At 42.8% G+C, this 15,737-nt stretch overlaps 1 protein-coding gene across 1 annotated transcript in view; it reads right to left on the bottom strand.

Annotated features, from left to right (window-relative positions):
• Positions 1-15,393, bottom strand: part of FBXO11 (F-box protein 11) — an 83,243-nt gene extending 67,850 nt beyond the window's left edge. Inside the window, exon 1 of the mRNA XM_007537021.3 lies at positions 14,318-15,393. Within this exon, the coding sequence (XP_007537083.2) occupies positions 14,318-14,567 (250 nt within the window). The 5' untranslated portion in view covers positions 14,568-15,393. The remainder of the gene's footprint in view (positions 1-14,317) is intronic.
• Between the last annotated feature and the right edge of the window lie 344 nt (positions 15,394-15,737).

The following is a 15,737-nucleotide window of genomic DNA, read 5'->3' as shown; positions in this document are numbered from 1 at the left end:
GGGACTTCAAGTCACACCCTATCCACTGTGACAACTCCTGGATCTTTAGCAACAACTTTCTAAATACGGCACAAAAGTAATGTAAAATTTAATAAGTATTTATAGGGTAGAATGCATGTAAGACAGTAGAGGCTCATAACAAATCAACTTAATAGCACTCACAGAAAAGTATGATCTTGCAAACAGCCCAAGGAAGACGCTATTCATGGAACTCTGAAAACATATACACATACAAATATGCATGTGTGTGTATTCAATCTTCAAAAAATATCATGGATAGGCTTCTGGAAATTGTAACTTTAAGAGCTGTGTTTCTATGGCCTATTTTTTGGCCACAAAAAAAATCACTTCTCAATAGACCAAATAACACTTCTAACATTCAACAATAACTTACAAAATAGCTTTTATTCATTCGTTTGTGCATTTTCCAACTCAATTTATCTAGTTTAGGGTTGTAGGTGGTTGGAGTCTATCCTGGAAGCTTAGGGCTCTTGGTGGGCTGGACCATCCTTCCACTGCAGGCTTCTCACTCAGACTGAGAACTGAGCTTTATATTAACCCAATGTGCCTATCTTTGGAATGTGGGAGAAAGCTGGAGTACCTGGAGAAAACTCAGGTAGATGAAGAATTAAAAAAAGGGAGTTGGGCGGTAGCGCAGTGGGTTAAGCGCAGGTGGCGCAAAGCGTAAGTACCAGCATAAGGATCCCAGTTCAAGACCCGGGCTCCCCATCTGCAGGGGAGTCGCTTCACAAGCAGTGAAGCAGGTCTGCAGGTGTCTGTCTTTCTCTTCTCTGTCTTCCCCTCCTCTCTCCATTTCTCTCTGTCCTATCCAACAACAATGACACCAATAACAACCACAATAATAACTACAACAATAAAACAACAAGGGAAACAAAAGGGAATAAATAAAATAAATATTTTTTAAAAAAATAAGAAAAAAAAATAGACCATGATCCCAGTTAGGAACTGATCACCACCACCACCCAGCCACACACACACACACACACACACACACACACACACGAAAACAAAACAAAATTGAAGAAAACATTTGAGGGCTTACTGTATATCAAAACACAGTAGTAGTAGTAGTAGTAATAATGTTTGCCTGTGATTTATCCTGAGCTCAAATATAAATTCAATCTCTAAGTTCCATTTAAAAAAACCAAGAATTATGTCTAAATAATGACATCACTGATTTATACTGGTAACTCAAATAACATAGAGATTTAGAGAATCTCAAGGCACCATACTCCAAATCCCCAAATTTAGAAATAAGTGCAAGCAATCACTTTAGGAAAAAAGCCACTTTGAAAAAGCTCAAATTTCTTATCTTCAAACTTAATAGCAATGTCTATTGAATTTGGTTACGTGTTCAAAACAAAAAGAAAATGAAAAGAAATATGGCAGTCCTCTCCAAACTGCTCGTGTACAAGAATGAACAACTGCTAGGATCAACACTGATATGGTAAGTGCTAAAAGAACAGACATGAAATAATGAAGTCACTACTTTGATATCAGTTTCAAATAAGTAGTTCCTTTAGAGCCCCATCTATCATTCTCAAGGGATACTTGTATTATAAGGATCATAAAAGCCACTAAGTACTACAGCACAAGTTTTTACTTGAAGAGCCTATCAATGATACTGGCTATCAGACTTTTTCACTTACCTACCAGTAACAAAAAAGAAAAAAAAAACCCACAGTATTCTGGCTGGATCAAACCTGGGACCTTCCCATGGATGCAAGTCCTGGGCACTATCTCCCCAGCTTCAACAAACAACTTAAGAGCAAAATGTACTTGTTTTTTCTGTGAAAACTCCTAAATTTCAAACAACTGAATTTAAGATTAAAGAAGAATCAAGATAGACACACACACACACAAAAGATCAAACCACCAACCAAATAATAGCATTTTTTCAAAGTAGTTAAGCTGAACAATAATTAGAGCTCCAAAAAAAAAAAAAAAGAAATGGAGAAAATAGTACTAGTGAAAAGAATCAACAGCTTTTTGGAATGAAAGTTCAGAATCACACATTAAATTTCACTTTGTTTTTCTTCCTTGATTTTCTTATTTTTATGGGGGGGGGGGTAATGGTTTGCAGTAGTGTTGTTGGCACATGGGTACAATATCTCATCTCACTATAATAGATGTCTGAAAAACACTTAGTCCCAGCATAGGTCCCTTTCTACCATTCATGTACCAGGACCCCACCCCCCAGAGTCCAGGCTTTACTCTGTGTTTTCCCTTTCTGATCTTATTTCTTAAGTTCTTCCCATGAGAGAGATCATTGCATATTTATCCTTCTCTTTCTGGTTTATATCACTTAACATGACTCCTTCAAGCTCCATCCAAGATGAAATGAAGAGGGTGGTGACTTCATCATTCTTAACAGCTGAGTAGTATTCCACTGTGTATACATAACACAACTTACTTACTCAGCCACTCGCTGTTGCTGAACATCTAGACTGCTTCCAGGTTTTAGCTATTGCAAACTGTGCTGCTCTTTCTTAACTAAAGCTTCCCCCTTTTGCTCCCTCACAAAATTAACTAATCTACCACATTTGAGGAAAATTAAAGTATATTAAGTTGGTGAATAATCTTCCTAACATGGATCCTTAAAGGAAGCAAAAGGAGACATCAAAAACCTTGAAACATGGGGCCAGTTGGTGGCGCACCTAGTTAAGTGTACACATTATAGTGCGCAAAGACCCAGGTTCAAGCCCCTGGTCCTCACCTGCAGGGGGAAGCTTCACAAGTGGTGAAGCAGGCCTGCAGGTGTCTCTATGTCTCTCTATCCCTACCTCCCCCACCCCTCTCAATTTCTGTCTCTATCCAATAATAAATAAATAATATTTAAATAAAACTTGAAACATTAGTACTTGAAATTATTTCAGAAATCTAATTGTGAGAAGTTATATACATCTGCATTAAAGATGTTTTGTCTCCCACTGCTTGTAAAGTAAATGGAATTTTTACCTTTGAGGGTAAAGTAAGCACTGGTTAAGTGCTCAATGTGTTATTACCTCCATATGTTGAGAGATAAAACTCAGAATGTGTTCACCAAAAGATCTCTATCTATATATCATGGCAACACTTACAGTCAAACATAGAACTCTTTCTATGTCTAGTATTGTAGAATAAGTGGCACTATATTAAAACATTGTAATATATAGTAACAAGTAAAATTATTGCTACAAGCAACAAAATGAACTCAAAAATATCCAGTGAAAAAAGGCTAAGACATCCCAGTAATACTAGGTGAGAGTGTTTACATAAAGTTCAAAAACAGGTTAAACTAATCCAAGCATTCAGAAAAAACAAGAATTGCAGACAGCGACTGGGAAAGGGGAATGTGGTGGGGGTAGCGAGGTTTGGGGTGTTGTCTAGTGCTTTCTTGATTTAGTTATTGGTTACACAAGTGCTTACTTTGTCTTCAAACGGTCATCAAGCTGAATGCCCAATAGTAATTTGTACACTTGTATACTTTTATGGAAACCTTAAAGAGAGATCAATATATTATTTCCAAAATTTAAGTAGAAAAAGTATATATAGGACCAGCAAGATATTGTAGCTCATCATGGAGGGTGGTGGCTGCTTTGCCATGTACATAACCCACATGGCAAGACTAGTCTCCACTGCACAGGGGAAATTTTCAGTGCTATGGTCGATCTCAGTGTCGATCTCAGTGTCTGTCTGTCTCTGTTTCTCTCTCTCTCTCCCTCCCTCTCTCTCTCAACTGCTACCAGGATTACTGCTAGGGTTTAGTACCAGCACTGTGAATCCACCGGTCCTGCTGGCTATTATTATTTTCCTTTCTTCCTTCCTTCCTCCCCCACCCCTTTTATTTTTCACTTGACAGGACAGAGAGAAATGGAGAGGGAAGTGGGAGACTAAGAAAGGGAGAGAAAAAAGATGCCTGCAGCTCTGCTTCACTGCTCCTGAAGTGTCCCTCCTGCAGGTGGTGATTGAAGATATGGTGCTTGAACCCTGTATAGTAGCATATGCATCTTTAGCTTTTCATCTGAAAATGTGAGCCAAGAGTGTCCAAGGCCCAGCTAGGAAAAAAAAAAAAAAAAACCAACTGTATTATTCGGCCAATTTAAATAAAAGTCTAGCCATCTAATTATAAATAAAATTATATATAGGCTTTTAATTTAAATGATCATTGCTGCTGGGAAGATAAGCACTGTATTTTTAAAAAATATTTATTTATTCCCTTTTGTTGCCTTTGTTGTTTTATTGTTGTAGTTATTGATGTCGCCGTCGTTGGACAGGACAGAAAGAAATGGAGAGAGATGGGGAAGAAAGAGAAAGGGAGAGAGAGATAGCCAACTGAAGACCTGCTTCACGGCTTGTGAAGCGACCCCCCTTGCAGGTGAGAAGCCGGGGGCTTGAACCAAGATCCTTGCGCTTTGCACCAAGATCCTTGCGCTTTGCACCACCTGCACTTAACCGGCTATGCTATGGCCCAACTCCCAAGCACTGTATGTTTACACAGCAGACTTTCATGCTGGAGGCTCTGGATGTTGCAGGTTTGATTCCTAGCACCAATTTGAATAGTACTTTGGTCATAAACAGAAAGGAAAAAAAGAAAAACTACTGCTAATCCAAAAGAGCCTTACATTTGACTAGGACTAATTTTTTTTTTTTTCTCTTTCCATCCCAAAATCGGAGTTTGTAGGAAACAAAGGAACTGAAGGGTGGGGGCGAAACATTTAGGTTTAGAAGCATATTGGGAAAAACGTTGTATAAGGTGATGTTTTTGTTTTGTTTTGTTTCAATACTTATTTATTCCTTTTTGTTGCTCTTGATGTTTTATTGCTGTAGTTCTTATTGTTGTTCTTGTTGGATACTACACAGAAATGGAGAGAGGAGAGGAAGACAAGAGAGGAGAGAAAGACCTGTTTCACCACTTGTGAAGCAACTCCCCCGCAGGTGGGGAGCTGGGGTCTGGAACTGGAGTCCTTAAGCCGGTCCTTGTGCTTTGCACCACGTGCACTTAGGCCGCTGCGCTACCACCCGACTCCCAAGGTGATGTTTTTTTTTTTTTTAACTTTTTTTTTTTAATGTTTGTTACTTCTTACCCACTCTTGCTTTTTTGAGAGTGTACTATCTCTTTAATTAAGTTTTCTTTTCAGTTCCTTATTTTATTGTGTTCTTTTTTTAATATTTATTTTATTTATTTATTCCCTTTTGTTGCCCTTGTTGTTTTATTGTTGTAGTCATCGTTGTTGGATAGGACAGAGAGAAATGGAGAGAGGAGGGGAAGACAGAGAGGGGGAGAGAAAGATAGACACCTGCAGACCTGCTTTACCGCCTGTGAAGCGACTCCCCTGCAGGTGGGGAGCTGGGGCCAAGGTGATGCTTTTAAATTTTTTTTAAATTAATTTTCTCTTTTGTTGCCCCTGTTTTTTTTTTTATTGTTGTTGTAGTTACTACTGATGTCGCCGTTGTTAGACAGGGCAGAGAGAAATGGAGAGAGGAGAGGAAGACAGAGGGGGAGAGAAAGACAGAGGGGGAGAGAAAGACACCTGCAGACCTGCTTCACCTCTGCAGGTGGTGAGCTGGGGTCTTGAACTGGGATCCTTAAGCCAGTCCTTGCGTTTTGTGCCGCCTGCACTTAACCCGCTGCGCTACTGCACGACCTCTAAGGTGATTCTTACAAGTATCTCTCACTTCTTCATTCCCACCCCCCTGCTTATTTTGTCTCTGAAAAAAGCACTTATTCAAAAAGCCTTCCAAATCCTTTATTTCTCCCATTTGTTTTATTGGGTCCAAAATATCAAAATTTAATTGCTTAAAAAAAATGCAAATACACCTCCTCAAAGGATTCTGAGGATATTAACCATTTCCACATTAATTGCAATTATGTTTGGTACTTTTAACATATGGCTAATCTTTCTATTTAAATAAAAAATGAATGAGTCCATAATTTCTTTTCTGCAAAAAAAAAAAAATTAAACTTCAAAATGTAAGCGTCTTCCTCTACCCCACTTCTTTCACACAAGTCTTCTTTTATCCCTCTTTTCTGTCACAATAAAAACTTGGAATGACTCCTACTTTTCATTCATTAAATTTTACTTTTTTTTTTTATTGCCACCAGGGCTTTGTACTTACATGACAAAACCAGTGTTCCTGGAAGCCACTGTTTGTTTTATACAGCCAAATTTGAGAGAGTGAAGAGGTACTAGAGAAGGAGAAAGAGACACCTGCAGCACTGCTCCCCCACTTATAGCTTCCCCTGAGTCTTGGACCTGGACCTGAGTCCTGGACAGTCATGTGCATGCTCTACTGAACAGAACACCACAGGCCCTTCTACTCACTATTTCCCTTTGAGTCTTTTTTTTTCCCAAAGTTTGATTGATTATGTAAGAAATAAGTACCAATGCCATTTATATCCCTTTCCTTCTCAATACATGAGGTTATATTAATGGTTATATGTACTTCCTTTTCTCTACTCATTATTAAAGGCACATTTTTTTATATGTAGTTATTCCCCACCCCCACATGGAGCAGTAAACTACCAGTTTCTGGGGAGGATATATGTAGTTACTGAGGAAGTGTGCAAGATACAAAACCAATACTTCAGTGCAGAAAAGTATTCTCATATCTAAACCCTGAATATTAACCATTAGAAACCATCAGAATATTAACCATCAGAAAGCATTAAAACTCATCAATATATGGCATTAGGAAAATAAAACACCACCAAAGGCTGGAACCATATAGTAGCTGATAAATCCCACACTAAAGAAAAACTTTCAACAAAGATTCTGCAACAATCATTTGGAAAATGAGTGCTGTGCACATAGAGGGGAAAATGGTGAAACTAGGATTACCACCATTACCAGAAAAAATAATTTCAAAGGACAATTTCTCTACTCTGTTTCTATTACTCTATTTCTAAACTTTGAGAAAGTAGTACAGTAGATTCTTTCCACCAAAAATGATAAGTGGTATCTCCTCTTATGAGATATGGAAGTATCCATTAATGTTTTTAAGGCCCAGTCACTAGGGAGGATAGCATGAAATAATTCTCCTTGGGGCTGGGTGGTACACCTGGTAAGGGCACATGTTACAGTTCACAAGGACCCAGGTTCAAGTCCTGAGTTCCCACCTGCAAAGGGAAAGCTTCCTGAGCTGTTAAGGAGTAGAAGAGGTGTCTCTGTATCTTGAGCTCTCTATCTCCCTCCCTTTTCAATTTTGTGTCTATTCAAAATTAATAAATATTTGGGTTCAAGCCCCCAGCCCCCACCTGCATGAGGAAAGCTTCATGGGTGGTGAAGCAGTGCTGCAGGTGTCTCTCTGTATCTCTTCCTCTCTATCTCCCCTGTCCTCTCAATTTCTGGCTGTCTCTATCCAATAAGTAAATAAAGATAATAAAAAATTAAGTTAATAAATTTTTTAAAGTAATTTTTCTCATTTTTTAAAAAATAGTCACATGATTTTCCATTAGTTAGAATGGCAAAATACCTGATGAGTGAATTTTCTAAAACTGCATATGTAGATAATGAACACACAAAATTTACATTTGATTTAATGGGCTATCTTATGTAGGGTTTTTTTTTTTTTAAATAAAAATAAACCTTGAAAAGTGAAATAAAAAAAAAAACACAAATGGTCTCAAGGTAAATTTTTTCAGCATTTTCCATCAAATAAATCACGTAAAAGAAGACAGTTGGTTTCATTTCTCTATTTCTTAAGGCAGTGCTTGAGTTAACCAAATGTATATAAAAAGCCCAGGCTATTCAGCTAGACTCCAGCCAGTTGTGAGGAAAGACTATTTAGTTCACAAGCCAGTCAAAATTACTACTGAAGTCTAATTTACTCTCATTTTTCCTTGCTGAAATATTCAGTTCACCAACCATCAGCTAAAATGTCTTAACGGTCTTATTCTTGTGAGCAATTCAGGGGAAATCTATCTTATGTACAATGAGTGCTTATTGATCTCATCAACAAGCTGAGAAAACATGCTGGCCAATCACTGCAGTCTCTTCTGCCAAATCTACATGAGATGTAAAATTATAAGATCAAAAAATTACTCAGAAAATGTGGAACCTGGGCTGGGAAGATAGCATGATAGTTATGCAAAAAGACTTTCATGCCTGAGGCACCAAAGGTTCAATCCCCAGCACTAACATAAACCACAGCTAAATAGTGTGCTCTGGTTTAAGAAGATAAAGAATAAGGAAAAAAAATGTAATATGGGATGATTTAACTAACAATGACATCATGTAACTTCTCTCAGTCTCCATTAGGAAGGTATAAGATGAGGGAAAGTGATGGAAACATTCTACATGTGTTTTAGTCTCTCCTTGTTGATGCAAAGGCTATAAAAATGGTAATCAATAGTAAATAAAATAGTAATCAGTTTTGAAATTCTTCTCCATTTTTACCGTGTATACACACTGCCGGGCACACAAAAACAGATGAAAGGGTTAAATGAAGTAATATATGATCAAAGTGCCTGGTATAGATTATAGTACATAAGCAGAACAAATCAGTCAATAATTACTGTTACTCCAAATGCTAGTTTTTTAAAAATAATTATTTATCCCTTTTTGTTGCCCTTGTTGTTGTTGAATAGGACAGAGAGAAATGAAGAGAGGAGGGAAAGATAGAGATAGGGAGAGAAAGACACCTGCAGACCTGCTTCACCGCTTGAGAAGCAAGTCCCCTACAGGTGGGGGAGCCGGGGGTTCGAAGCAGGAACCTTACGCCAGTCCTTGTGCTTTGCACCACCTGCGCTTAACCCGCTGCTCTACCGCCCAACTCCCCAAATGCTAGTTTTTCCTGTGTTAATTCATTAGCTAGAAGATTATTTATAATTCATCACATACCAGTCTCTCTGGTGTTACATCAAATTGCCTAAATCACATTGTGGGGGTATACAAGAACTCATGCACCCTTTATCTGAGGCTCATTCCTTAGTATTGTTTTTAGTACCTTAAAGAACTGTCACTTGGAGCTGGGTGGGGCCACACCCAGTTGAGCACACATGTTACTGTGCATAAGGATTGTGGTTCAAGCCCCTGGCCCTGACCTGTGAGGGGGAGCTTCACTTGTGGTGAAGCAGTACTTCAGGTGTTGCTCTCTCCCTCATCATCTCCCTCTTCTTCTAGACTTATCTGTCTCTATAGCCAGTGGGCGAGGTGGGAGGTGAAAAGAACTGCCACTTATTGAGCATCTATCATGTGCTAAACACTTTAATATTTCTTTCCTTCTTTCTTTTTTACCAGAGCATTGCTCATTTCTGGTTTATGGTGGTGCTTGGGATTGAACCTGGGACCTTTAGTGCCTCAGGCATTAAAGTCTTTTGCACAACCACTATGCTATTTCCCTAGCACCATTTTAGTATCTTACCCTTACAGTTATTCCATATTAAATTAAGTGCTATCAACCCAATTTAAAAATAATGAAGTAAAAGCCATCCACACCTGATTAAGGGCTCACACTACAGAGCCCAAGGACCCAGTTCAAGCCCCTGGTCCCTATCTGCACAGGGAAATCTTCATGAGCAGCAAAGCAGATCTGCATTTTTCTGTCTCTATCCCAAACAAATTTAAAAAATATATATTGAAGTAAAGCTTCAAGGGGTTACAAAATATGCCTCATGTCAAATAGCAAGGACTAGAAACTAGGTCTGCCTACCTTTGAGCTCTTTCCATAATATGAAATGTCTAATATTTGGTATTTTACTAATTTACAAATTTCAATAGCATGACTCTCATGTCTGAGGCTCTGAAGTACCAGGTTCAATCCCTCGCACCACCATAAACCAGAGCTGAACAGTGCTCTGGTCAAAAAAAATTCAGAGGACTGCTCCTCAAATTTTAGAGTATTTTGTCAACAATAAAACTTATCAGTAACAGTTCTTTGGAAGACAATACTCACTAGTTTAGATTCTGGCACATCTAAGTGCAGGGGTCCTCACTATAAGATTAGGATCTACTTGTAACTTTTGTTTTACCTGATAGGTCTCCAAGGTAGGTGGTTTTCCTTGGGTTTGCCAAAATTTCAGTAGATTTAAGGAAAAAAAAACAGTATCAGGACAACCTTCAGGTCTCATAAAAAGAACTTTCACATTAGCATTAAGCTTTTTCACCCCAAATAATTACCAAGTTAGGAGAAAATAGGTACTCATCACACACAGAGCTGGTTGGGTAGAATTTCTCTTTTCATAGGATGTAGATTCTTTTTAAAGTTTTAACCACCAAATGGAAGAATAGTGCCCCACAGTACTTAAGTCCTATAACTGAAAAAGTCATGTTCTTTGTCCGGAACTCTCCTATATCTGGAAAAGGTTGTAGTACTTCCTTATTTTGTAAATAATAGAAAGAATCTGAAGGCAGAATAGCATGTACTAAAAATCCCACAGAAAGTAAAATTAGCAAGAATAAGTAGAACACTAACAAGTCACCTAACTACTGTAGTTCATGTATACATAACTTCATCAGGATTTTAAGATTCAACTACAATAATCTGTAATTCCAAAGCCATAGGTGAGATTTTTTTTTTTTTAGTCAACAAATATGGGATTAAAGAGTGATAAGTGATTAAACTTTTACTTTACATGATTATTGCAGATTAGAAGTTACAAATTCATTAATACAATGTATTTAAATTTCTGAAACTAAGAATGATCACAGCTAAAATTTAAGCACTTCAAAGCAATCATACTGATTTTTCAATAACTATAAAATACACCTGGGGCTGGGCTGTAGCACAGCAGATTAAACGTACATATTACCATGTGCAAGGACCCGGGTCTGAGCCAGTCCCTCACCTGCAAGGAGGAAGCTTCATGAGTGGTAAATCAAGTACTGCAAGTGTCTGTCTCTTATCTCTCCCTTCCTTATCAAATTCTGTCCTTATCAAACGAAAAATAAAAATAAAGAGGAAAATTGAGGGAAAAAAGAAAAACCCTATCTGCAAAATTTATGCATCAACATTTTCAGAAGTTCATGTTAACCTAACTAAGGAGACAGTGATGTGGTAGCACACAAGGCTTGCATGTGAGAGGTGCTCTGGTACAAAAGAAAAGAAAAAAAAAAACCCACCACATTATTGAGAACCTAATAGTAGTGGCTTACTTTAGGTAGGAGAATTTTGTAGTTAAAGACAGGCACAGGAAAGGGATTTTAAAATTTTAAACCCTGTGCCCACTTTACTTATTCAAAGTAATAAATCTTAACAATTAAAAGTGCTCACAATACAGCACTTCTGCAGACTTGTAACCCTTCTCACGTTTCTCTTAGATGATCATCTAGTACATACCAAGTTAAGTAGAAAAAGAGGCAAATACTAATTTCCTTTAGGACTTTAAAACCAGAAAAATATTTCACTAAATCTGGAATATATTATCAAAGTGTCCCTATGTGAAATACACATTATTTTCTACTAGCGTAAAGTGGTATGTGAAATCCTAAACTCAGGAATTTGAAAGACAAAAGGCAAATGATTAGTATTCCATCTTAAGACAGAGGACCGTATTTCAGATAACATGAGTGAAGACAGAATTCCATGAAATATGCAGGTCAATTACTTCCAAATGTGCATATAAGAAATTCTCCCCCTGGGAAAGTTTTGAAACATCCTCTAAGATTTCATCTTATACGCCCGCCCCCCACCAACCAAACAAACAAACAAAAAAACCCAAAAAAATTAACATTACATAAGAGAAAGCATGTCTCTCTGTGTGTATCTTTTTTTAAATGCGGTGTTAAGGAAGTTTTAGACCTGCAAACCAGTGGGCAAAGAAGGAACTTAAAACCAGTTCTGGCATTTTTTTAACCACTAAAATGTCTGAAATCCATAGTTTACATGAAGTAAGTGATATTAAGTATAAACTGAATTAGCTTGAATTTCAGAAAACTGTGAATCTTCAACCCCCTATTTGGAAAGCTGGCTGACCTATTGTTATGTAAGTCTATCCAAGACTCAAAGTCAGAGTTACATATCCATTAAGAGTTAGTAAAAGGAAAAACAGCAACTGTTTTTCCAAAGCTGTTACTTAATTACCTTGTAAAAATTATGAAACCTGACAAGTTCTTAAATAACAAAAATTCTCTAGTCCAAACCAGAAGTAGTGATTATATTTTTGTTGGTTAACTTCAATCACAACATGAATTGTACATTTTTTTGGTAATGTCACAAAATGCCAATTTTTCCAGTGACCTATTTTATGTAAAATTAACAAAATCTTTTGTTATTTTAGCCTTTTAACCCATGTTTTATTCATTTTGAAACTATTTATTTGCCCTCTAAAAGACCTATTAGCATTTTCCCTAAAGGCTAATCAGTAAGTTTTTCCCCTCTGTGCCAACACAGAATCACCAGAAGAGTTTCTACTAGTTGCAGCAGCAAAGCAACAATACTACAGCAATTTTGATTTACCATTTGCTTTAGGTCCATACTGAAATTCTGATTCATGAACACCTTTTGTCAGTTTACGTACATCAATGAAAAAGTAAATCCACAGCCTGGCACGTGACTGACAGCAGCCAAGTGGCTACTTCCAAAGGAAACAGGGTTTAAGTCGTTAGTAATTTCCAGCAAATGCAGAAAACTGTCCCAAGATAAAACTATCTCAACTAAATTTGAAATTACACATAAACTGTAGAGAAGGAGATTAAGAACAAGTATTTAAAATACGTAATGGAACTAAATTAAATTTGGCTGAAAGGACTTATCACTAACGTGAAATCAGTACACCCTGAAAAAGCTCACTTCTAGCAACTGCATTCTAAATATACTAGAATTACAATCGGTATGACTTTTTTTTTTCTGGAAAAATCTTATGGACTCGCTCACACAAAGTGCAAATTGTGCAGAGACGAGAGAGTACGATCAGAAACAAGACCCTGACATGCAAACATGAAAGGATATGATAAAACTACAACTATTTATTTCTAATTTTTTAAGGTAACTGATAGGTGTGTCTGAGTCATAAAAATAAATTTACCGATAATGTTGCACAAGACCTCTGAATGCACCACATTCTTCCAAGCAGCATATAGTCAACTGTTTTTCTCAAGGGCTATCTGTTAACAGTGGCAAGTGAAAGACCCTTTCAACTATTTTTCTTTGGGGGGTATCATCTGCCTCTTTCATTTTGACCAAGTACAATCTACCTCTTTCATTTCGAACCAGTACACGTCAACGAAAATAGTTTTTTTTTTTAAAGGACGTATCAACTTAAACAAAAAAGATATTCAATATCAATTCCTTGAGAGGGGTGACAGCCAACGCATCCAAAATCAACCTTAATGCTGTAACACACAACACGCAAAATGTCTCCGAGCATTCCTCTCCTCCTTAAAAAAAACGAAAACAAAAAAACACCACTGCACACACCACTGTGGGTCTGCCCTGCCCCGACTACACCGGCAGCAAGCACAACAGTCGCTCTCGGGGCACAGCGTGCAACACCCGCCCCGTCGGCCTCCCCGCGACCGCAGCCCCCAGTCGGCCCCGGCGCGACTCTCCGCCGGGCGAGCAGCGAGCCCGGCCGCGCCGGCCCTCAGACAATGGTGGTTACCAGACGGGGCGGCACGCTCGGGTCCGAATGACACATCCCACTAGGCCTCCGACCCACGGCGCACACGCGCGCGCACCCACCCCGGGAGGGGGCAGCCCTCGGGGGGCCTGGGCGCCCCAGCAGGCGGCGGAGGGAGGAGGGGGCTCGGAGCCGCCGCGGGCGGAAGGGCTAGCCCCCGCCGGCCAGGGAGGGGGCTGGAAATGGACGATGGGGCCGGGCTGCGGGGTCCCGGGGTCGCGGGCGGAACGGGCCCAGCCTGCCCGGGGCTTCCGTAACTGAAGCCAAACTGCGCAGCAAACCCCCGCGGGGCGGGGGGCGGAGTGGCGGCCCCCCAACCCCGTGACCAGGCCGAGGGGAGGGGAGAGGAGAGGAGAGGAGGGGAGGGGAGGGGGCAGCTGCCAGGCCGCCCCGCGGACCCCCCTCTCCCGCCGCCGCGGGGAGCCTGGGGGGCACAAGTTCCCTGGCCCGCGCTCCCCCATCTCCCTTCAGAATCAGGGCGCCCCAACCGCGGGAGGCGGCCGAAAGGGGGTCCCCTCGGCCGCCCGCCGGCCCCCGCGGGGTCCCCAAAGGAGCCGCGGAGCCGAGGGGCGGGCGTGCGGGGGGAGAGGGGGCCGAGCCCCGAAACCAAACAAAGCGCGGCCTGAGCTGGCTCCCCGGCCAGGGGGGAAGCCGCGGCTTTTCCTGGCGGCCGGGCCGGCGGACACTGCGGCAGCGGGGACCCGCCTCCGCCCGCCCGGCCTGCCTCCCTCCCTCCCCGCGGGGTCGCGGCCTTACCCCGCTCGCCGGCGTTGTTCCGCTCCTGGGGCAGCGGCGGGGGCGGCGGAGGAGGCGGCGGAGGCTGCTGCTGCTGCGGCGGCGGCGGGGGCTGCTGCTGTTGGGGCGGCTGCTGGGGCGGCTGCGGCGGCGGCGGCGGCTGCTGCTGCGGGGGCTGCTGCTGCTGCTGCTGCTGCTGCTGCGGTGGCTGCACCGGGCGCGGCCGCGACACTCGCCTGGGTCTCCGGTTGGCGGCTCGGACGGAGTTCATTTGCCGGGCTAAGGTGGCGGCGTTGGCGGAGGGACACACACACACCGCACACGCACAGCGGCCTCCGGGCGCCGGGGCTGAGCGAGGGCGGAGGGGCACCCACAAGGGGCGAGGGGATGGGGCCGCGGCGGGGAGGGGGGCCCCGAGGCCCGGAGAGAGGCCCGCGGAGTCAGGCAGAAAACCCAGCGAGGCCGGGCGGGCGGGCCTGACGCGCCGGGAAGGCCGCCGGGCGGGGCGGCCGCGAGGGACGGAGGCAGGGAGACGGGCAGAGCGAGAGAGAGAGGGAAAGAAAGAAAGAAAGAAAGCAAGGGCGTCCGCCCGCCAGGGGCTCCCGACGCCGAGCGCGGCGGCCGAGGACACAGACCCCGGTCCCGCCGACTCCCGAGCGGCGTCTCTGGCGGCGGGGGCAGGGGCGGACGGGCGGGCGAGGACGGGAGACTGAGAAGAGAGGGAGAGGAGGGAGGGAGGGAGGAAGCAGGGGGGCGCCCAGCTCTCCTTTTCTCTTTTTTTCACCCTCTTCCTCCCCCCCACACTCCCCGAAAGAGGTTTCTGAGAGGAATTTTCTCTCTTTCTTCGGCCTCTTCTCTCTCTCCTCCCCCCTTCTCTCCTCAGCGAAGGGGAAATGAGTATGAAGGGAGGAGATAGGGGGAAAAAGAGGCGTCGTCGTTCCTCCTCCTTAAAGGAACCTTTCCTCCTCCTCCTCCTCCTCCTCCTCCACCTCCTCCTTCTCCTCAGCCCCGTCGCCGCGGCTTCTGCTGTTGCTGCTCCGTGGCAGGAGGAGCCATTGACACCGCCGGAGCCTCCACTCGCCCAGTGGGTCCCTCCCCGCCGCGGGGCTGGCCAGGGGCGCGGGGGAGGGCCGCGGGGCGGCGGGGGGAGGGGCGAGGGGGCGGGGACCGGAGGGGGCGGGGATTCCGGCACAGCAGCCAATGCGAGGCGCCCATACAACGTTTGGGCCAATGGGGCCTCCGCTCTTATCAGCGAGTTCCTTCCTCCAACGCCCTGTTTCCTCTCTTGGGTTTCCTCCCTCCCCCGCCGTGGAGGGGGCTGTGGTGGGGCGGGTGATAATGGGGAGGTATCGGGGCATATAATAGAGCGGGGCGGGAGGGGTGTAGGGGAGAGCCGGTGCGTAGCTTCGGTTCCCGGAGAGGAGGTGCTCGGGAGGGAAGG

Source organism: Erinaceus europaeus, chromosome 3 (genome assembly GCF_950295315.1).
Source record: "Erinaceus europaeus chromosome 3, mEriEur2.1, whole genome shotgun sequence".
In the NCBI taxonomy this organism is placed as follows: Eukaryota; Metazoa; Chordata; class Mammalia; order Eulipotyphla; family Erinaceidae; genus Erinaceus; species Erinaceus europaeus.
The sequence above is the reverse complement of the archived record's forward strand: the minus strand, read 5'-3'. Positions and strand labels throughout refer to the sequence as shown.